The 25,041-nt window shown below is 41.8% G+C and overlaps 1 protein-coding gene across 1 annotated transcript; it reads right to left on the bottom strand.

The window, feature by feature from the left end:
* Positions 1-1,452: 1,452 nt before the first annotated feature.
* On the bottom strand, positions 1,453-24,224 carry foxn2 (forkhead box N2; the record flags this gene model as incomplete). Its single annotated transcript, NM_001017017.2, is given in 5 exon segments — positions 1,453-2,401; positions 4,339-4,344; positions 5,005-5,129; positions 7,027-7,565; positions 24,126-24,224. Coding segments are annotated over 4 exon segments (1,005 nt in total). The 5' UTR covers positions 7,552-7,565; positions 24,126-24,224.
* Positions 24,225-25,041: the final 817 nt, after the last annotated feature.

Below are 25,041 nucleotides of genomic sequence, written 5' to 3'. Positions count from 1 at the left end.
AACTTGCTTTTTATCCTTTTCTCCTGGTTCCAATGCACCAGTACAAGGCCTATACAATCACATTAGGTCTAAAGGTAATGGCACAGACAGCCGAGATATGCTGGAAACGCTTAATAAAGCCCCTTCCCTCGTCATGTACATGAATGAAAAAACACCTCCAGGGACCAGTGGTTTTGGGTAGAAATAAATGTACCAAAAACCTTCAGTCTTAAGTAGTGGCAAAGGGTTTTTCCGTTTATGTAAAGGGAAGAAATGCAACTTTAGAGAATTTGTTTGGAGAAATGGCTGACTTTAAACTGTGGGACACAACCTGGTTAGTTTTGGTGACAGCCCTAGAAGCCTCAACCCTGTATTCAACTGTATTTATTTCTTAAGTGCTTAAACAGAGGGCCATCTTTCCTAGCCCAAGAGAGGACTTCAGTGGGGAAATTAACCACCATATAGACATCATTTGTGTTACGTTGGTACAGTTCGAGCAACTGAATCAATTTGCTTTAAATTGGATGATAAAAGGTCGGCTACAACAGACTTATTCTGTGTTAAATTCCCATTGCAGATATGCCTGCATCAGGCCTGGACTGGGATTCGGTATAGGCCCTGGAATTTCAAGTACACAGAGGTCCAAACAGCCCCCCACCAACCCGCTAAACAGTGACTGTCTTTGGCATCTTACAGCTGCCTCTCTGGCATTTGCCAGAACCAACAGATTGCCAGTCCAGGCCCGGATAGAATACATTAATTTCTACTTCTTGGGTCAAAATATTTTTAGCTAAACTGAAAAGTGCTTTAAAAAAAAAATCACACACCGTAGCATAGAAGAAAACTTCTTGTCAAGCGACTACACATTTCTCAGCAGGTACATGAAAGCACTGTTGTGGCCATAGCTTATCGGATGTGTAGTTTGTCTAACAATGTGGTGGGACTTAGGAATCACTCTCATTAGTCAGTCCTTTCCAGTCTCATGTAAATCTCTGGCAGTGGTAGGAAAAATAACGGTGCTTTAAAAATACACAAATAATATTAAGATGAATATGTTTACCATCAGGAGCCCATATATACACATACACACATTTGTTCTTGTGATACACGACAAACCTTCACCCTCCGGGATGCATGCCATTGACACCAAACCAGAGGGACCACAGGACAATATGCCTCCAAGTGAGGCAACTCTCAGACATTCAAATTTTGAGAATATCTAACAACATAATCAAATGCGTAAAAAAGTAAAGCAAAATCACTGTGTGACAGAGGATAAGAGTAGGGGTCTCAGGAAAGACTAGCCTCGACCCCAGTGGAAGGCAGCACCTACCCAATCTTTCCCCTTATTCTGTATGCAGAGGGAATTGTGGCAAAGGGGAAACCCTGAATGTCCATTATTCTGGAGTGGAATCAACACTTAAGTGTTAAATAGGGGGCTGGCGATGAAAGTTCTACTGGGGACTGAGTTACTAAACTCCCATGGCAGTCTGCAAGATCATATTAAGCAGTGACGACAGCTGACCCATCAAAGAATCCTTTCAATTCTACACATGAAGGGCCAAATTTCATTACATTTAGTACAAATTTCAGGTGCAGTTTGCACTTTTTCTCACTAGTTCTGTCTATTAAGAAATAGTTGGCAAATGTATTACTAATACTGCTAAATGTTCTCATTCTGTTGGACAATGGCAATCAAATAGTCAATGTTGCATCACTGCAGTATCCAAAAAAAAAAAAACAAAATAGAGGGAAGCAGCTTTCCAGCAAAGCTGGGGCAGAATGGACTCCTTCCCTTATCATATTTGACGATCTATAATAGCTTATGTTGGGGCATTATTCTGTCATGCATTCTTGCTGTACTGAAAAAAATGTGAATTATTCTAAGGCAGCAATCTTAGAATAGAAGAATAAAAGCAGGTCAAGCTAGCAGAAAATAACAAGCCTTTAGTCCTTTATGGCTTTGATCTCCTACGTTGGGATGAACAGTTGTCGAGTATTGCCACACTTTTAGAAAGGGAAGGAGTGGGTAGGAGAGAAAAAAAAATCAAAATTGGCTGACTGGCCATACCACTATTTTCTATGCTTCTGAGACTGTGCCTTTGCAGTTTTTAAAAGGGAATCTAGACAGGTACGTATTCCGGCCAGATGGAGAAGGGAGCCAGCGGCTTCTTTTAGCTCATCATCAATATCTTGGCATGCTTCTTTGCGCAGCTTGTTGCCGTGCAGATCGTTGCTTGAGGGATTTATGCACGGCTGGGATACATAGCCGCTGTCTCCAAGCGTGTCTTCTTCATAGTCAATATCTGTATCGTCCTCGCTGTGAAAGCCCTCGCTGCCATCACTTCCGGCCCTACTGTTCTTTGGGATGAACTCATACACTTCTTCAACGGATGACAAGGAAGACACGCTGGAGCGGGATTCACATCGCTGAGAGTCTGCGCCAGTTGCGCTGTAGTTGTGATCCTCCTTAGGGTCAATGTTAATCACTTCGGCATCATTTTCTTGCAGGGTGAGAGAAGCGTGATGCTTGAAAGCACTGGCATAGCTGCGTTTCTTGGGCAACACTACCTTGAGAGGCTGAGGTTTCTGGCCTAGAAAAGGAAACAGTGTCAGTTCAGTATAGGAAACCTTTAGTATGTTATAGTATGGCATATTTCTTAGCGCGTTTCAACCGATCTATATTTTGTATTGTTTCTTGAATTATTTGCCTTCCTTTTCTGCCTCTTTCCAGCTTTCAAATGGGGGTCACGGACCCCGGCAGCCAAAAAACTATTTGTCTCTGAGGCTACAATTTTGTTACTTTTTATTCCTTATCTTTCTATTTAGGCCCTTGTCTATTCATATTTAAGTCTCTTATAAAATACTCTAGTTCTACCTTACTAAGCAACCCCCATGGTATCTGACCAAAAGGCTTGCAGGCTCAAGGGGCAGATAGGGCACTGCTGCTGTGGACATGGAAGGCCATATTATATATTTATAAGTTTGTTCACTGAGATTTTTCTTTACTTTCTCACCTATAGATGCAGCAGGGATCAAACATGTGCATTAGAAAATTAAATTTTCTGTTTGGACAGAACAAATCAGATCTGACAGGATCCTCACTTGAACTTGACCCCTAAAAGCTTTACATGTAACCAATAAGGATGAGTTTATTATATAAAGGGAGCTACATACAAATAGTTGCATCTACTCTGTTAGTGTCAGAGGGGTAAAACATTGTGATCAATAACAAATTAAAGTGACCTGGGTCCCTTCCAAAATTTCTTCATAACAGCAGCACTAGAAGAGACAGCATTTCTGCCTACAGACAATGTTGGTAAGCATATCACCCTGACTGAATTTCCATGGTTTTCAACATAACTACATACAAAATAAGGTCACTTACGATCTAAAGCTTCTTCCTTGATAGAGCTGTTCAATAACATCATTGCTGTAGCAGCATCAATGTCGGAATCTAAAAGAAAGAAATAAAGATTTTATTAACCATGCTTTAAAAGGTGAACAATAAGATTAGTCCCTAAAGCCGAATTATCTGGAAAATGAGAAGTTTAAGCTTTGCCTCACAGAAAATTCTTTCTAAATATAACCAATTAAAAATTCAACAGTTTCTAAAATAATCAAGTTAATCTTCAGTATCCTCCTCTCAGCAATCTGTCTCCTTTTCATACAGTTCAGATCAATATATCTTTTGGTGGGGGAAGCACCATTTGCCTAAAAGATGTATCAGAGCTAGCTCAAATTCAAAATATAAATACAACTCTAGAAGAAAGGAATTTGCTGTGCATTCTCCAATCAGGAGGTTTTGATTTGCTAAAGGTAATTAGTAGAGCTGCACCGAATCCCAGATTCAGTTTGGGTTTTGCCAAATCAAAGCCTTTCTCAGCAGGATTCAGACTCTGCAGCATCCAAGTGCCTGGTTAAACCAAATCCGAACTCTTAAAATGACTTTTGGTCACATGAACAAAGGGAAATTGCAAACTACAAATTAGTTGTTTTGTGATTCGATATGCAGTTTTATTTCCGATTACTATCTTACTACTATCAAATACATGATCTTTTTGTCCATCAATATATATTCTAAATGTATTACTACTAGAATTCCAAAGCAGAATTTGGTGCAAAACTGCTCCCATATGCAGTTTCACACTAAATGTTGCTCAGTCTGCCTGCACCCAGCCTGTCACAATGGCTCCGGTTGCAGGCTGATCAATAAACGTTTTTGAGCATAGGGGCGTTTACCTGCAAGCTGAGAATCTGCCTAAATGTCAACAAATTGTTAAATTATTTGGAAATATACCTTTTACATAATGTATTTGCTTCCGTCTTGATGCAGAAGTTAAAACATATGGGCGGGATGATACACTGGAAGAAAACACAAATCGGTTTTAGTCTTCAATCATCTTGTATAAAGGAATGGATAACTTATGTGCAAGTATTTACTGAATAACTCTATACTTTGCTAAATTCTTAAAGAAAAATGAAAATACACTTTTGAATGCAGACATGCTACATGTAGGGCTGCTTGTGACCAATACATTTTCTCATCCACTAAGACAACTGAGGATTCTTTATAAACACTGGGCGCATTATAAGGGATAGGGTCAAGAGAGGTTCAATGAAATAAAAATGGCACAGATCTGTATGATCAGAGTGGAATAAATGGCACAGATCTGTATGATCGGAATGGAATAAATGGCACAGATCTGTATGATCAGAGTGGAATAAATGGCACAGATCTGTATGATCAGAGTGGAATAAATGGCACAGATCTGTATGATCAGAATTGAATAAATGGCACAGATCTGTAGGATCGGAATGCAATAAATGGCACAGATCTGTTTGATCGGAGTGGAATAAATGGCACAGATCTGTATGATCAAAATGGAATAAATGGCACAGATCTGTATGATCAGAGTGGAATAAATGGCACAGATCTGTTTGATCGGAGTGGAATAAATGGCACAGATCTGTATGATAGTGAGATGATGTTTAAAGCTGTCACAGTAATTCAAATGACCATACCTTGTAGGAGAAGTGGGAGGGGTGTATAAAGCAAGTGCTGAAGAAAAAGGCTGCTTCTTCAATGCTTGAATAAGACTTGGTTTGTACTCTGGATCAACACACCAGAGGGATCCTTTTCCATTCACCTGTAACACATTGTAGCACAGTGAGGAATCTGGGGACAAGTGTAAAGCCAACACTTTATGAACATATCGTAACAATAACCCTTATTCTTTAGACTAATTCCTTAGCAGTTAAAGTGTCAAAGTGCCCAAAATTGCCTATATAGACCAGCTCACAAGTGCTCTTCAGGGGAGGGTGTGTGTGCTTTTCCAGGCACCCATTACCCGACAAGGGCTGGCACACATGTCTGTAGACTATTGCTTTGCAAGTCAAAGGGGTTTCCTTCAGTTGCTTAAAATGCTTCCCTCAGAGCTCTTCGTATGGCATTACCCAAAGTATCAAAATACTTTGTTTATAACACTGACATGTTACCGGCTTTTACAGAAATTCACATCAGATCACTGGTCTGCAGTACAGTTTACAATATATATTCCAAGCCCCATAGAAGTCTGATATTGTGTTTACATATTTTGATATACAGAAGCATTTAAGGTCAGGGTATCTACAAATGCATTGTAGAATCAATGCACAAATGCAGAGTAGTAACAATGAGCGCTGGTACTACCCTCTGCAATGCATTTGTAGCCTTATTGGGCTTTGGAATGATTGGCGGTTTTTGGGATTTGGATTCAGCATCTCTATAGTAGCAATGATCAAGGCCTTCAAATTTATTACTTGAGCTCCCCCTCTTGGTTTCTGCTAGAAGTGTCAGTGGCATGGCACATGCTCAGTGGGCTCTGAGCAGCTGTAGAGAAGCTGAACTTAGGGGCCGTCCTCAAGGAGAAAATAAGGTTTGCCTGTCATACAGGGTGATGCTACAGAGCTGGTTATTAATTTCTGATGCTAATTGTTCTGGGTTCAGAGCCACCATGAACTAATAATCTGTATTAATTAGTAATCAGCCTTATATGGTGACATTTATATTCCATTTATACAGTATATTGTGAGTGGGTCCCTAAGCTCAGGTAAGTGGCAGCAGCACAGAGTATGGACAGGGAATCAGCAGAAAAGAAGATGGGGGGCTACTGGGGCATCTTTGGGGGCACAGATCTTCCCTGCTAAAGGGCTGTGGGTGCCTTGGGCTGGTACAGAAACCCAAAACATAATGTACAACATTTCTAGCCTACTTCTTTAGCTAGGCTTTATTTAACCTATAAAATAGATAAATAGAAGGTTTAAGTGGCAGACCTGCTATTTAGAGGGCTTTTAACAAACCGTAAATGCAAACAAACTGAAAAATATACCAGGAAGCTCTGACTGTATAAACAGCCCTTGTTGCATTTCCCTTGTATTAAACATTATCACTTTCTCATTGGAAACGTACAGATTAGCAGTTATTTGATTAGAGCTGCCATTTCAGGCGTAGGGACATACTCCTACAGTCGGGCTATAGCACACAAGCTGCTCTCACATTACTAAAAGCTCCAGAACAGCGCCAGCAGAAGGAAGTGCTGCCATGACAACCCAAACCTGACTGCTATCTGAGACCATGGCTAGACTTGCAAGTCTATAGTAACTGTTTAGGTGCTGTGGGAGTCACGGCTTCCTCGGCATCTGCACTTAGGAATGGCTGATACTGTATCCGTCATATCTATGCCGGCCTGATTGTAGCAACAGAATGCACTGTGGCACTGGGAAACATGCCAGGAGCAAATTTTCTACTTATGTGAAGGCTACTTTGGTCAGACCTAATGTCATAATGGCTTTTCCTAATGGAATGACCCAAAAACAGCAAATTGAATAGTAAACAATGAGAGGTCACACTGAGCCATATGAGCGGCAGTATATCTGAATGGCAAATACACAAGAAATGCCTAGTTCCTCGCTATCATGCAAGCTTATTGATGCAATATAATGGCATGAATCTCTCCCTGTGCAAACAGACCATAATATGCAGTGCAATTAAGTTTAGTCACCTACCTTTCCGTGACTTCTCTCAACCTTCTGAAAGTATTTATTGAGCGAGAGGTTATGCCTGACGGAATTCTTCCATCCGGTTGGCGCGGTGGCGAAATAAGGAAACCTATCGAGGATCCAGCTATATATGTCTTTGACGGGCAGGCATTTGTTAGGGGAGTGTTCGATTGCCATGTAAATAAGGAGGCTGAATGAATAAGGAGGCTTGGAAGAGGCAGACAATTTTTCCGGAGTCTGGCAGCCTGATGGGGACAGGTCGCCTTCGATGTCGTACAGCGGGCTCCCTGTCGGAACCCCCTCGCTTCCCAGGCTGAAGTTATTTAGTAGGTTTGTGCTTTCGTGAAGCCAGTTCAAGTTTGTCAACTCTTCGTCCGTGGTGCCGCTGTCCACCATGGAGGCCTTTGGCCTGGCAGCGCCCACCTCCTCTGGCAAGCTGCCCATGTTCTCAGTTTGACTTAAACCCGGAACTTTCTCCGCCGCTGGGGTTTCTATGTTCTTGTCTGGAGTCATTCCAGTTACCGGACCCATGTAATTGTATTACTCTGTAAGAAATGATATTTTTGCTTGAAATTCATAGACAGGCAAAATAAAAGAGCAATAACAGACAAAAGGCAGAGAGACAAGAGACACCGCTTGCTACCTTCAGCTAATAATAATGCCTGTGATATTAGTATTTAGTATCCTTCACATCGCAGGGGCTAATAATTAGTCACCAGCATTATTGTCAGTGGTTTTACAATGATTTGCAAATGTAATTGCTGCTGAAAGCAGTACCTGTATGCAGTATTAATAGTCCCCGCACCGGTCGTTCTGACCTGCAACATTGTTCCAACAATTAAACCCAGAGACCAGCAAGGAATAAACAAATGACTGCTTTTGAATGGAATCAAATTCTCTAATAACTGTAAAAACCTGTGAAATTGTTTAATTGATGTATATTTGATAGTGGCTTAGAATCACATTGTTATATCTGTGTGTGTAAAAAAAGTTTTTGGGTGGAGTTTCCCTTTAAGCTCTGATTAACAACTTAGAATTCCAGAACAGTTGAATGAACTGGTCTGTGAATCATAACAAACGGTGATGTAAAGAGCGCTGTATATTATTATGGAAAGCTTAGTGCTTGAACAAGGCCTAGTTTACCTTTAAACTTTTGGTATGTTGTAGAATGACCTATTCAGTTGGTCTGCTTTCTCTAATGTTTATTTATTACTTTAGGTGTTTGCCTTTTTACTTGTGCATTTGCCCCCTGTAGCCAGAAATAAAAAGACTATTGCTGTGGGAGGCTACTTTTTATGAAATATCTTTTTAATTAGGCCCCCTGCTATTCAGGTCCCAGTCTCCCATTTAAACAAAAGGTTGGTTGCTAGGGTAAAGCAGACACACACACGGAGCCAATTTCAGCACTGAAACGCATTTTGCCGCTAAACTCTGCTCTGTGTGCCCAAACAATTCAGTGACTCTTAGTGCAGACACAAAGACAGGCTGTTTGGAGTATAGGGGCTAATTCTTGCCCTGTGTTTATCTGCAGGCTGAGAATCAGCCCCATGTGGTCATACCTTAGGGTGAAGACACACAGAGCTACTAGTAGCAGCTACTTTTTCACGGATACTAAATGCCAAAAAAATACCCTGCCATAGACAATACTGAGAGAATTGCCTCTGCTAAAACACATGTGGAGACTGTTATCAGTAAATGATCAGCATTGTCTATTTTAGTAGCCACTACAAGCAGCTGCTACTAGTAGCTCCGTGTGTCTTCACCATTACATTTTCTTTTATTAGGCACAAAGTTGGATTTTTTTGGTAGAGAAGTGCTTCTGGCACAAGGGAATGACAAATTGGTGTCAGAAAAGTCACCCATACCCCCAACATGTAAAAGGCTTGTGATCACTGCTAGGCTCAATCATCCACCCTTGATTGATGCTCAGTCTTCCTAAGACCCACAGGGGAGATATGATAAACTAGCGACTGGCTTGCTGGGATCGATAGTCCCATTGGATAATCCTTCATTTCTATGGACTGTTACAGAGTACTTGTGTTCACTAATAACACTGAGGGTCTCATTGCAAATTACCAGTGACTCCAATTGCATTAGGACTGAGTATCTGCAGTGTATGTATTGGTACGTGGGGAATCTATATCTATTCACTACTACTGCAGGCATGTGATACAGAATATAAAGTCATTATGGGTAATAAAATTCATGGAACTGTGTTTAATGAGAGCTTAGTAAGAAATGATAAAAGAGTTGATACATGGCAGACATAATAGAAATGCAATATAACTCAATGTTAGCAGCGCTTCCACTGATATAAAGAGGTGTTCAGACTTGGGAAAGGATGACAAACAAGATGTGTAATAGAGAGATTAGTCAATCAGCGGAAACTACTACTGTAACTCTTGCACCGACAGCACTTCCTGTTTATAACAATGCTTCAGAGGATGTCAGAGAGGGTTAATCCATTCAGTAGGGAAGAGCCGTTACAGTGATGTGCCATATCCTCGGCCCCCTCTGCCATTCCCACAGTACCAATGAAACCTAATGCCATTGCTGCAGCCCGCTTTGCGGATACAAGCACCCCTATGTTAAAGGGGTAAAGGTCAAGCTTTCAAATGAGGCACTCATTAGGACAGTAGTACCAGATGATGATTTAATCCTTTGGGATTACCCCCCTCAAGCGCTGGGGGGGGGGGGTCTCCCTTTCTTTCCATTTAGCTCGGAGGAGTCGGAGTGTCCTCGTTAGGAAGAAAATAAAGGCAGGAAATCCCTTGCTCTCTGAACACACACACACATCCATTCTACCACATTCGTACAAATTTCCAGTACATTTGACACTACAGGGACGTGCTAAGCTAGAATGCCTTCTTAAAGGGGACCTGTCACCTCAAGAAGTAATTCCAAATCCTTTTGCATCATGTTAGTAGAGCAATAAACTGTACTTCTATTTCCTTCAGTCTTGGGATTTGCAGTCACAGCAAGCAGGAAGGTGCCATTTTGTAGACTGTTATTAAGGGCAAGCTTTGTATCACCCCAAAATCTTGGGAATTTGCCATCTAGGTGATATCTAAGAAGCGCTGAATGGAAATATAAAGTAATTGTATATAACAATCTGAGCTGTCAATCATATATTGCCTGCCGGAGGCATAGAGGTGGGGCAAGCAATATATGATTGACAGCTCAGATTTTTATATACATTTATAATAAGGATGATTTAATTAAAAAAAGAATTTGGGTTTTATGTTTAAGTTTTAAAAGACAACTTTATGTGTGGGTAACTGGTCCCTTTTAAATCACAGCATCGCTAATTTACTAACATATCTATACAGCGACACCAGGGAAGTTACCTATAGTAACCGCTCAGTCCCTTGCAATTAGTTTTGATCAGTCCACTGCAAACTAAAATATGAAAGTAGAGTGGGTGCTGTGGGTATTGCCATTGATTTCTGAAATGATTTCTGGGCAATATGCCCTTTTGGAACGTACCCAGGACCCTTAGAAGTTGTCTTGGCTGATATTGCCTTGTTTCCATGGTTGCTTGTTTCCGGTGCAAAACAGCGATAGGATATACAGCTTCTGACTAAACTGTCCCTAGTATGTACATACACCCATAGGCAGCTGTTTAAGAGAAATTAGATTGCAAGCTTCGATGGTGTTAACATTTAATTAAAGCAGAATTCTTTTCCACTTTATGAATAAAATCATTTATCATCTTTTGTACTCTCTTGGTTTCGCAGGTAAGGTTTGGGCTGAAAAGTACCAGTATTGGTACTGACAGGCAGTTCTCATTCAGGTCCATAGGATGCCTATGATTAAGTGCACATGTGCACGAAACGCGTTAGGCGTTTGTTTTTAAATGGACTAATAAAGACCGGCTTTTAGCAGACTTCTTTATCCGGCGTGTCTGGAGTTCCTTTGGTTTTCGTTTATGATACTCCCCTCTAGCTATGGGTTCGGGGCCCCGAGCACCTGGACCACTTCTGGACTTCGGTGAACGCATTTATACTGCTTAAATATCTTTAATGCTTTGGGACTTGTGACTTTTTGGAGAGAGGTTTGGGGTTTGTACACCCGAACCTTAGCGATTTTGATGGTATGATTCATTCAGATAGTCCTTATATATAAGCAGCTCTAGTTTACTTGTATATTTATTAAGTTTATCATATATTATTTGATATTGGGGTTCTTGGGATATATTTACAGGTCCATGGGATGCTTTGAAGAGGAGCTATGGGTGCTTCTTCATTAATGAAAGTACATGCCAGGGGAATAATGCCAATGTGCCCCCAGCCTCAAGGGGTTTTGCACCGAATCTGGTGAACAAATATCTTTACTATAACCCAAATCAACAACATCAAAGAGTCTGAAGAAATATACTTTAGTACAAAATACAGTAAATAAATAATAAATGCCAGCTTTACACTGAGAGACAGATGCACTGGCAGTTAGTGAAGCGGAAACAGATAAATCATTTCCTTTGTCGCACGCAGAACTGTCTATTCCTTTGTCTTCGGCGAAGCCATTGTCCATCTCCAGCGAGCAGCTGCTAGGATTGGGGGTCAGATTTGAATCCCAAAACGCAAGCAAAGGAGCTGTATTTGATTACAATGCAGCGCTGATGTCTGTATCCAAGACAACTGAAGCATTAATGCTCCTCTGTGATCAGGCCACGATTCCACTTAGGACTTCAGGCTGCACCACAGAAAAGCTGCCGCCGGCAGACAAAGGGATGTCGAGGGAAAACAAAGGAGAACATGCACTCAGCATCCAGAAAGAAAGAAAGGGTAGAAATTGGGCAAGTAAGCATAGAGAGAGAGAGGTTCTTCGTAGTTCTACCTTGGGATCATTTATTGTTAGTTTATTCTATGGAGTACAAATCTGATCCAATTAAATATATTAAACCCATTTTCACAAATGTTAAGCAAATGTTTTCAAAAGTTATACATGACTGTCCAATTGGTTGACTCAAGTCTGCAGTAAGACGCATTACTATACAAGTGTGGCCAGCTCCATAGACTTCAAGGAAACTTTTGTTTCCATTTATTGGGCTTTTAATATTTATATTTCTTCTTATGTAAACAAGGATGAATACCTTCATCAATCACAGGGAATGTAATGCAGTTATCTGTAGCTGGCAAAAAAAAAAAAGAATTTGTTTTCTACATGCAAGAAGCCAATTATATCCACAGTGAAACAATGAGACCTGTTTGTTGCCAGCTACAAGTAGCAGCTACTAGAAGTACAAAACGAACGCTAAAACTGCTGCCAACCCCAGTATATCATCATTCATCAGCCAGCTTTGCAAGGGTCCCAATAGGCTGTTAACAGTGTAAGCTTTGTGGAATGCCAGACACCGGCCCCAGTAAGCAGTATGGGAACTTTTCTTTGCCAGCAGAGAAAAGGCCAATCTACTACTGTGCATCTGCTGTTTCTGCCCAAAAACCCACCCAGTGTGTGTGCTGACAAGCTGATCCTGGGACCCTCAGTGCACACATAAGCACATAAGGCAAGGCAGACAGGAGGGTATAGGCCGTTTCTCTGCTAGCAAGTGTGACATTGGCTTGTGGGCATTTTAGAGAACCTCAATGCCGATGACACATACTATTTAGCATGAGATGCATGAATAGATACATTTCAGAAAAAGCTCCATTTAGAGGAAAATAAGTTTATTTTCATCTCCCAGTGGGGCCTCAGCAGCACTGGGCAGAGCCGATTGGCTACATTTACCTCTAAATTCCTCTAAAGAGAAACAGACAAGCCAGTAGGTGCGAGCTGCACCTCTCAACTCTTTATATCAGTCTTTAATCTATGACTAATCTGGTCGCAGGAAAGATCGTCTTCAACAGTGCCCGATCAAAATCTTGTGTCCCACCCGATCGACAAGAGCAATATCCAAGGCTTTTGCAATATCTGTCGGCTCGTCAATCCACCATACAAGCAGCAAATATTGTACAATAATATTGACGAGTGTATGGCCAGTTTACTTTTTCCAAAGTCGCCTAAAGTTACCTAGCGAGGAAACTTTGGCAACTTACCGATGCATATGCCTTCCTACCGGCAATGCACATTGTTGCCGATGCAAAGGCATTTCAGGAGATGGATTGCCGTGGTAGTGAAGTTTAATCACTGGCGACTTATCTTCCCGTGGGACATAAGTCTAAAGGTGGCCATACATGGGCAGATTTCAGCTGCTGATTCTGGTCCTCCAGACCCATTCAGCAGCTTATCTGCCTGTGTATGAGCATCCCTGAATTGGCCAGATCTTGATAGGATAGGTTTGATTTTTCGTTGGATCAGAGACTGCAGTGGCTCATTGATGTGGCCCTTGGTCCAGCGGCACCTATGCCCACCAATGTAATGTGATCATTTGGCCCTAGGGCCAAGATCAAATTAGCCTGATATCACCCACCTTTAGGTGGGCATATTGGGAAAAGATCATCACCAAACAAGCAAATCTTACCATTTACGACCATCTTAAGCCACATGCACACAAACCCATTACCCCCTTAAGCTGGCCATACACGCACCGATACTATCGTACGAAACCTCGTTTCGTACGATATTCGGTGCGTGTATGGCATGTCGGCGAGTCGACCGATATCGCAGGAAGCTGCTGATATCGGACGACTCGCCGATCGGCCAGGTTAGAAAATTTTGATCGGGCGCCATAGAAGGCGCCTGACCAAAATCTGCCGTCAGGGCTGAATCGGCAGAAGGAGGTAGAAATCCTATTGTTTCTACCTCCTTATCTGCTGTTTCAGCCCTGACGGTGTGTGGCGGATCTGACGATGTTTCGTGCGACCGATGGTCGCACGAAACATCGTTAGATCGCCACGTGTATGGCCACCTTTAGTGTAGCACCTTAACTCTTATTTCTTTGGTAATTTGCATGTCTGCCTGCATGTGTATGGCTCCACAAATGTATTTCTTCCCAATAAAATGTTGATATGAATGTACCAAAATGTATTGGCTACAACAAATAACATTTAATGAAATAATGGGATAATGAAATAAAAAAAATAACATAAGTACAATTTTTCTATTCATAAATAATGCACGTCAATTTGGTTGAATATCCCCGATATGGGACCAACATGATACAAGCTGAATCCTAGGCAAGATTACTTGATCCCAACTAACCTTGGGCGTTAAAAAGCAAGTGTTGCTGGGTTCTATACAGATTACTGGCAGTATATTGCTGGTTTGAGCTGACTCAGACATTGCCGATACTGCTGAGATGATTATATTCAAGTACTCTTCTTAGCATTCTCCCATAAGGACTTGACATACTTCCATTAAGGGTAATAGCTGCATGCATATTTTTCTGCTTAAAAACCAGACTCAAGGGAGACACATAATTCTGTTTATTTACAAAGACTCAACCACATAAAAGCACCTAAGCTGGTGGGGGGGGGGGGAAACAATCACATTACATAAATATACACGTTGCCTATACAATAATAAGGCGCACAGGAGTTTTGACCAATGTTACCTACCAGGGCACAGTGGCAAAGCAGCCTGCATCAAAATGCCAGAGGCAGCAATTAGTATGGGGCCTGTCTGCTGGCCTGTAGTGGGTGCCAGCTGCTATTAGCCACCCTTTGTGTCCCCTGCAGCTGTCAGTGCCCCCGAGCGAGACGCGGTATAACAGTGTCCCTTTGCTTACAGCTACCCACAAACGCAATGTTGCAGGGTGAGGAAGAATATGGATTGGGACCCAAAAATGGGTTATTGGGATGAGGCTACACTATCCTCTTTATACCATTTCTTCACAGCAGAAATAATAATGAGTTCCATACTATTTAATCAAATCACAAAGTATTCCAGAATTAATTTAGCTCCCTTTGAAAAAGGTTTAGAACCACTAGGCTTAGAGCTATAGGAGTCTTAATGCCTCTAAATGCCTTTCAGCACTTCCCATTGAAATGCATGGGATATACCTTGCCTACAATAGACACTTTTTTTTTTTTATGCATGTGGGCAACCCCAAGCCAAAGGTCTGACTGGGAACCAGGCATGTCCCCAACACCAGCTGTTAGGGGGGCACCACAGGGCTTGAAATGTAGCCACATGTTAATTGCTGCCTCTGCTTCAATCAATAGGGATTATGGACAGTATCCCTTTACAAACACTCTCCCACTCTTTCCCCTCTTTGCTGTATCCACACTGTCCCTAGGTATTGAACCTCGCTAATACCCTTTGTTGGTCCCTCTATTGCAGGGGTCCTTAAACTACGTCCCGGGGCCAGATATAGCCCCCCACCAAGGTCATCTAACCGGCCCCTGCCCCGTCTTCACCCCTGGCTATGCAGTCATTAACGTCAGCCGGTGGAACGCAGTGATGTAGCGTGCTGGGGCCGAGGACCACACAGACAGGTAGCAGCCAGGGGTGAAGCCAGACTAACTATAATCTGGCCCCCCAACAACCAATGGTCGCAGGAAAGATCATTACTGCTAGGTGTACATTAAGAGAACAGACCATTGCTATGGGTTACTGCAGTAGTGCAACTCAGCACCTATGCTAGTAAAGGCATGGTTCCAAGCACCAGTTAGCCTGGCAGAAGAGCTAAATTCCAGGCAGATCAGCAGAAGAAATGAAACCGCATTGAACACAATACCAATTCTTCCAGGGATAACCAGCGACAAGTAGCATGGCATGCATAATCGTTCCACTAAACACTGACCTAGAATGCAGATGTCTGTGGGGATTGCAGCCTAATCACTTCTGTTTGAAGCAGATTAGCAATTTTTACCTTAGGCAGTATTCCTTTAAAGAGGAAATATAGGCAGGATTTCCATTTATTTTCTATTAAACAGACTCTGACAATACAAACGTATGGCTAATTGTGTGCATACATCACCCTCTCTTTGCATATTCACGTATGACTGGTAGCTGCCATACTGATTACTTGTGCAAATGCAGCAGTCATTATGTACATAAGGAAAAGCAGCAATTGGGGGCTGCTACGGGGTAGTGTTACAGTACTCTACAGGAATTTTAAAACCCATAGGTCTTTTTTTTTATTTCAGTCACAGGTAACGACACAACAACAGTGTCCCAATGGCCAAATGTAGACCTCCACACAAATCTTGCAGCCATTGCCCTGCCCACAGAGATACTATATTACAGATATCAAGCTCCAGCTGCATATTGGGGTGTCAGCCACAGAAGTTTGGGTTGCTCTTCTGCTGTAAACTTGGAGAAAAAAAAAAAAGGTTAAAAAAAATAGGGTTATCATCCATCTGGATGCTTGGGATGATTTGCTACTGATGATTTTTAATATAGTGTTAATCTCCCCAGCTGTTCGGACTCCTGGGGCCAGATCAGGACTGTATTATGTTAAGCTGAATTAAAGACAATACCTGTGAGACTCATCCGCTATACAGAAGATCAAAGATATCTATAGGAATTTGCTTCCAAAGAAAAATATCTTTACAAGTACTCAATCAGATAAATGATTGTAAATTAATATCAGTTTACCTCTACAAATTTATATTCAGCAGAAACTTTATATACTGCGCTTTTAAACACTCTCCATAGGGCTTACAATGCAAGGGCAAATCAACAGAACAGACACAAAACCGAGCGTGCATTAATCCAACACACAAAGGTACTTGTGACGATACCTGTATCTGGACCTGGTAGTGATTCCACAGTTAGCCTTGGGGTTGTATCCAAAAAAAAAAATGTTTGCACTTTGCACCTACTACCAAAACTGCTCTATATAACATTATATAGGAATTGCAGGGCCTTCCAACCCACAGTTCATCTCCTCAGAAGTTGTAGTTCAATACAGAAAGATTACAGGCTTACAGTCATTAAAGAATAAGTCACCTTGGAAATCTGTGGCATGTATGAGGACCTGAGGCTAAAGGAAAGCCCTAACTTCTAACACAACACCAGCGTTAATGGACAATAGGTCTCCCTATTAAGTGATCAAAGAGGCATGCAAATTAATTAAAAGCATTTCAATTACACAGCAATGTGTGGGTCAGAGTGAACGAGTTTGTTTGGAAGGGAGCGGTGGGTCTCAGACACAATTTGAATGTCAATACTGAAGTAGGAAAATAAAATGTTACAACGCAACAGTATTCGCACCATGGCGCAGCTCGGCATGGGCTCCGGCTACAAGGTATCCACTTGAAAGGCGCTGTGAATTGAACTCAATCAGGAGCAAAGAGACGCTCTTTATCCTTCTCAAGTGCCGCTAACAGTTATGCAAATCCTCCAATCTAAATGTGAATAGCTACAAAATTCGGCACCCACACCAAAGGGCTTTACAAAGGAATATTTTTACAAGCCCAGAAGGATCATTTCCTATTCTTACACCCTACTTGACTTATACAAACGCAAACTGGAAAATGTGGTACATTAACTATACATCAGGGCGACAGAATAGGCTAATCACTACCATCGTATATATACTCTATTTGTACAGAATTACAGTAAATCTTTCCCAGGCAGGCAGTTTTGTCTAAGAGCACAGCTCATTGCCTCAATGGAGAATTCATCATGTTCATATCTGAATTCATAAATACGGACAGGCCTGCCATGCTGCATACCTTGGCAAGGCAACAGCAGCGACAGTATTATTTAAAACCCATGGGCAAATGTCATAAAGGAATGGGACCCGTTTTCCAGAATCATCGGGACCATACTTTAAGTCTATTAAATAAACACCATTTAAACAGTAAATAAACTCAGGATTGTTTTGCATTCAATAAGGATTAATTATATCTAAGTCATCATCAAGTACAAGGTACAGTTTTATTCTTACAGAGAAAAAGGAAATCATTTTTAAAATGTTTTGAATTATTTGATTAAGAGTCAGAGTTTTTCAGAGTTTTCTGGATAACAGGTTTTGGGATAATGGATCCTACACATGTGCTGCTGAAAAAACACCAGCTCATGAGGCCAGGGCATAGGGCTGTAGGTATTCTCTCTCCGAGTATGTATAGGTTTCCTTCGTCATTCAAAAAACATACAAATTATTGTTCACTGGCTCAGAATAAAAGCGGACCGTGGGAGAAAGCCATTGGGACCTAAAACTGTAAACTCCACTAGAAACTATGTAAAGGTGGCCATACATAGTAAGATCTATTCATTTGGCGAGGTCGCCAAGTGGGCAGATCTTCTCCCGATATGGGGCTAATTCAATCGTTCGGCCCTGGGGTCAACGAGCCAATGAGGTCCCCAATCCAATGGAAAAATCAAACCTGCCCGATCGCGACCTGGTCGATTTCAGGCCAGATGTTGGTCGGAGAGGCCTGTCGGTGGTGCCCAAACATGAGCAGATAAGCAGCTGAATCGGTCTAAAGGACCAATATCGGCAGCTAGAATTGGCCGTGTATGGCCACCTTAAGACACCAATCACCCAGATTTATTCTTGCTGTGGCTACGGGTTGCACAAATCAATCACTGCAAGGGTAATGCTAGCTTTCAAAACAGGTTCGGGTACTGCAGTATGCAATAGATACTACTGAGCCAATGGCCTTAGCTATAATAAAAAAAATATATTCAGTGGGCCAATAGGAGCTACAATGTGACTTAACAGAGAACTTTAACAGAGAACTTTAACAGAGAACTTTAACAGAGAACTTTAACAGAGAACTTTAACAGAGAACTTTAACAGAGAACTTTAACAGAGAACTTTAACAGAGAACTTTAACAGAGAACTTTAACAGAGAACTTTAACAGAGAACTTTAACAGAGAACTTTAACAGAGAACTTTAACAGAGAACTTTAACAGAGAATGCTGGTAGCAGTTGCCGACAGGTACAGTTACATGGGAGAGGGAGGGGAAAAAAAGGAAATATAAAAACAAACACAACAGACACGCAAGTTTGTACAGACTTGGGAATGTTGACACAGGCAAAAAGCAGAAAGACAATAGCGGGCAGGACAGAGCCTATGCGCAGGAAGCACTGCTGTCTCAGCTTTCTCCATGCCACATGTTCCACTCCCCGGCAACATGGAAGCCTATACACCAAGGACATATTAAGTTCTCGGTTTTTGACCTTCAGTTCAAGAAGAAAAAGAAAAAAGCAAGACAAATGGCACTTACACAAGACATTAATGTTGCACAGAGCAGATGGTCGGAGCGGCACTGGAAGCGCTCAGTGCTTTTGCTGCCAGAGGGCCTGCAATCATTGCGCAGTGATTCAGCACAGTGACACTTCCACTCTCTGCTGCCTCAACCCAAGCCTGGGAAACTACCTGTCCGAAATAACAGGGCCACCAACAGCACAAATAAAAATGACATTCATTTCTCACTGTCAGCCCAAACAAATGGAAAGGCAGTAGTACTGTGCCCTTGTAATGTATGTGTTCATTCAGGCTGCTCGGTCAGATACTGTAGCGCGGGGCTGTTCAACTTATTCCATGTAGTGGGACAAGTATTTATCATACATAGTGTTCCAGGGCCAGTTTCTATTAAAATTATGTCATACAATAAAGTCTATGGGGCCCTTGAGCAGACTGGGGGGGGGGGGGGGGGGGGGGGGGGGGGTCATAAACACTCTTTTAAGGTTAAAATACAGCCCACAGGGCACCAGTTGGGCAGCCCTGCTGTAGAGGATTGTTTAGGATAGGTAGGTAGACCTTGAACTAGGAATGTTGCTATGAGTGGTGTTACTGGGCAACACAGTATTTGTACCATAAATTCTGGGCAAAGCTGACAGACTGGGTTGACTCCATAAAACTGCCAGCCTAGGCCCACTTTCCATGTACGCATTCCCCTATAAAGCTTTAATCTGCGAGCCTCACCCTGAGTTTAGGGACTGACTAACCATATACAGTGTATATACAATATAAAAAAGCCACAATACAAGGTTAGCTAGTTAGGGTAAGCTATACCCCCAGAATGAATACTTAAACAGATAATTTGTATTTATAATAACTGGCCTATTAAAGAATTTTACCAACCTGGAATACATAACATATAGGTATGGGATCTGTTATACGGAAACCCATTATCCGAATTACGGGAAGGCCATCTCCCATAGACTCCATTTTAATCACATTAATCTTTTTATCATATAATTAAATTTTTATCAAATGATTTCCTTTTTCTCTGTAAAAATAAATAAGATAAATAAATAAGATAAAAATGAATCCTTATTGGAGGCAAAACAATTATTTTGGGGTTATTTAAAGCTTACATTATTTTATAGTAGACTTAAGCTATGGAGATACAAATTATATAAAGATCCCTTATCTGGAAAACCCCATTTTGGATAACAGGTCCCATACTTTTATCAGTAAATATTGCTCTTTTCCATCTTATCCCTTGAGCCACCATTTTGTGCTGGTCTATGTGCTCCCTCGGAGATCAGCTGACAGGAAATAATGCAGCTCTATTTGTAACAGGAAGTAGCGTGGGAGTAAAAGGCAGAACTCTGCCCATTAATTGGCTGATGTTACCCTGTGTGTATGTGTGCCCTTAGTACTTAAAACGGCAGTTTTCTATTTTGGATTATCAAATGCCACATACTACCAGAAAAGTATATTTTTATCAAATTTGTTTATTTGGCTTAAGAAGAGTTTTACATATAGGCTGTTTAATGTGATACATTGTTATAGGGACCTGTTATGTTCAGGGGAATATTCAAATCCACATTACATGGCAGCTCAGAAACCACTGCATCTGCATCAGATTCTATCAGCTCTGTAGCTTCAATGGCAGACAAACCTCCATTTTCGCTTGATGATCTGTGACGACCCCTAAGCTTGGCTTCTCAACAGCTGTCCTGAGCATGTGACTATAACGGATATGCAAAAGATGGCCTAACAAGAGATCCAAGATGGGGGGGCTCCTGTGGGCAACTTTAAAGGCCTGGATCATTACTGCAGACTGGCTGCTGGATTTCTGGGATGGCAACGTGGGCTCACTATATAAAACGCAATACTTCTAGCCTAATTTATTTTTACTATTTAGTTCCCTTTAATTGCCAGAGTTGAATCAGGAAATCAATGCACTAAAAGCAAGGAGTGAATGCAACACCTAGTTTGGACTGTGGCTTGGAATGTCTGCTGAGGGGGGTAAATAGGGGCAGTTAGCAGTGGGTGGGGGTAACGGTCACTTAAGACAGGTCAGTGAAATGAAGGTAACAACAATCGCATGGCTTCTGATCTTTAAAGCATTCCAGACTGTACCCCCTATAAAACACACTAATAATAATAATAAAAAAAAAAATACAGCATGTACATCTATTAGATTTCACAGCAATATAAGAGTTAAACTATATAAGCAGGTTAACTGATTACCCCCCCACACACGTATCGGAATATATGTTTATTTCATAGCCATAAGTACAATACAAACAAAACGAAAAATCAACCTTACCGAGGGAACCATCACATGACCACGCACTGCTGACATGTTGCTTAGCCTGGTCTGATCTTATACAGATTTCTTAAACAGGAAGCTCAACTTTTACATGTTAGAGATGTTACAGGTTATACGTGTTTTTTGGATATATATGAATACTTCCCAATAGTCTGGTTTCTAGGACAATGAAACCCTAGCAACCAGGAGCACTTGAAATTGCAAAGCTTTGATTCACAAAACAAAAAAATGAAATCTACACCAGACAAAAAGTTAATTTTTAGGAGAACTATTTCTTTAAGCATATGGCAGAACAGGGACCCAGTATGTGACTGCTGGGGAATAGCTTTACTCAGCAAGAAGCTCTAACACAGCCTTGCAATGCATTCGGTGCCATCAGTGACAAATATAGAGCACCGGCCAATGAACACCGAGGCAGTCAGGGACTAGGCTTTTCCCAAGCAACGGGCTAATGAAGCACATCCACTCATATTTACTTTCCATACTAAAAGAGGAAGTCTTTAAAGGGGAACTCCACCCAAAAAGAAAATCTTGCATAACAAAAGAAAAATTCATTTTAAGCAACTTTCTGATATACAGTAATTAAACATTTTCCATGGTATTAAAGTTATTTGTGAAGGTAACACTGCTGCTGTTTAAGACATAATCAAAAGACCTAGAGGAGAACTGAAGTCAACTACACCGTTTACATGAGTCTGAACCAGAGCAGAAGCTAACATTTTAGTACATATAGCAAATGTATCCAAAGTTGGCCTCCTATGGCTTAAAGGAAGCATAATGCGGTAGCTACTAAAAAGCAGGGAACTGCTACTCTGGAGAAAGGGATCAGATTCAGGAAAGCATGGTTGGATTCAAACACCCTGTAAGGTCCATGTGACCTTGAAATTTAAAAAAAAAAAAAAATCACTTTGCCCCAGGCACCACACTGTAGGCTAATGGTACATGGGACACTGTACTGATCCCTGATTTCCATTCAGTAAAAGCCTCTGTCCCCCTGTTAGATCTCCCAATTTTATTTAACACCAAGGAAAATAGAATCACTTGGGGAGCACCAAGCCGTTATCAACCACCAGTGACTGTAGTTACTTACTTCAGACCCCCAGGTCAACGCTCTTCTTCTTCCAAAAATGCACTGATCCAGAATACAGGTATAGGACCCGTTATCCGGAAAGCCATTATCCAGAAAGTTCAAACTTACGGGAAAGAATTTTTTTTTTTTTCAAATGTTTTCCTTTTTCTCTGTAATAATAAAACAGTACCTTGTACTTGATCCCAACTAAGATATAATTACCCCTTATTGGGGGCAGAACAGTCCTATTGGGTTTATTTAATGGTTAAATGATTCCCTTTTCTCTGTAATAATAAAACAGTACCTTGTACTTGATCCCAACTAAGATATAATTACCCCTTATTGGGGGCAGAACAGTCCTATTGGGTTTATTTAATGGTTAAATGATTCCCTTTTCTCTGTAATAATAAAACAGTACCTGTACTTGATCCCAACTAAGATATAATTACCCCTTATTGGGGGCAGAACAGTCCTATTGGGTTTATTTAATGGTTAAATGATTCCCTTTTCTCTGTAATAATAAAACAGTACCTGAGTACCTGAGTACCTGTACTTGATCCCAGATAAGATATAATTAATCTTTATTGGAGGCAACACAAATATTTATACATTAAACCCAACAGGATATTTTTTCATTTTTTTTTTTAGAAGACTTGAGGTATAGAGATTCAAATTGCAGAAAGATCCCTTATCTGGAAAACCCAGGATCAAAAGCATTCTGGATAAGAGGTCCCATACCCTTCCGTTACGTATGAGTACCACGCTGCCATACCCTTGCAGTGCCCCAGCACCTATGCACAGTATAGGGATCAGCTAAGAATTTCTACACCACACATGCACGCACCCAGGGAGGCACTAATGAGAAAAGTACCCTAGATAAGGGCATTTTTGGAAGACAAGGGCCTGCCGCGGGTCTGAAGTAAGTAGAATCACTGCTGGGTAACTAACAACTTGGCATCCCCAGTAATTCTACCTTTTCTTCTCCTTTAAATGGAAAACACCATGGCTGACACACAAGAATCATTCAGACCTCTGTCCAAAAATGCTTGAGCTTTTCATGCACAGAGGTGTACCTGTCCCCGCCCTGCAAGAGCCAGAGCATTCCACCTAAGCAGGAAATGGGAAGAGCATATCCGAGTTCACAGGACATGTTTTTGGTGGGTACTGCCATACCATTGGCTTTAGTTTAAAGTCATTTCCTTGGCCTACAGCCAAACCAGTGTTTATGCCCCCTGGGCCCTCAGCACATAACCAATATGGCAGCTCCCATACACATGTGCAAATGTGACAATGCAGAGACAGAAAGCTCTCTTACTGCGCTATTCCAATTGCTTTCTGAAAGGCAAACAACATGGCAGCTTCCACTTCCATGCAATATTATAATCATGCAAATAGGGGAGGTTTTTTTGGGCGAGGAGAAAGTTCTTATCTGTACACATCGTTAAGGAAATCCCCTTTGCCAAAGGGTTATCTTTTCCCATCCAATCGGTTATGAATGTGAGCAGTAAAGCAGCTGGCAGCCCAAGGGTTAAGGGAAGGACAAAGCTGCCATGTCCGAGCAGCACAGAGTTACAGGGAGAGCACGTTGCGCACAGGGAGCTAGCACTCTCCAGCCATGCCTGTACTACAGCTCCCAGCATACACCCCGACACGTCTGCACTCCCCCAATCAGATACGCGGCCTACTCACCGGCATGAACCGCGTCCCGGTACAATATGGCAGCGACGGGCGAGTATATGTCAGAGATCAGCAGCTGCTGCTGCTCCCTCCATCCGCGTACGAGCAACGCCACCAGTTCCACCCCCTCCGCCAAGTTGCCATGGTAACGAGGCGCCCAATGGCACCGCCTCCCGCACTCTGCTTGGGACACGCGTGTTGCTCCACGCCCACTCAGACCATGGCCCCGCCTCAGCATTTGCGATTCCCTTATCGTGTATTTATTATTTTCTCCTTACACGCTCAACTGTATAGTGTATGGCTTGATTGTATTCCTGATATAGAAATCCCACAATATCTCCATCTACGAATCCCCACACATGTGCTCCATTCCTGGATTCCCTTTGTGCGGAAGAGCAGCCAGGGTGGGGGCGGAGCTTTTTCTATGACGCACAGGACATAACCATTTGCTACAGGAGCCATTTCTAACCATGTGACTGTTAACTAGTTCTCCGCCGGGAGGGAGGGGTCCGCGGCGCTCTTAGTTATAATAATAGAAATGTTGAGGGGGAAAAAAAGGAGAAGCCGTGTGACGCGGGAAAGGCTCATGTGGACGGGTTTCCATGGAGACGGCCGCGCAGGCGCGCTGCTGCTTACATGTCATCCAGGCCCTCTCGGGAGGGAATCCGGGCGTTAGTCACGTGGTGCGGTTGGCGCCAGATTTTGCTAAGTGACAGCAGGTTCATAGAGCAGATTCCAACACTGATCTCTACTTGTATTTCTCTCAGCAATATTATGCTGCAGATTTTTAAAGGGTCCTCCAAAAGTTTTTTTTTAGAAAATGTAATTCTAATACATTAATACATTTATATAAGAAATAAAAAGATAAATTATATTTGTAAATTGCTGTTTCTGTCTCTCATATTTTCCTCCTCTGCTTTCCCTGACT

Source organism: Xenopus tropicalis, chromosome 5, assembly GCF_000004195.4.
Source record: "Xenopus tropicalis strain Nigerian chromosome 5, UCB_Xtro_10.0, whole genome shotgun sequence".
In the NCBI taxonomy this organism is placed as follows: domain Eukaryota; kingdom Metazoa; phylum Chordata; class Amphibia; order Anura; family Pipidae; genus Xenopus; species Xenopus tropicalis.
Note: the sequence above shows the minus strand (reverse complement) of the source record. Positions and strands in the feature narration are given on the sequence as shown.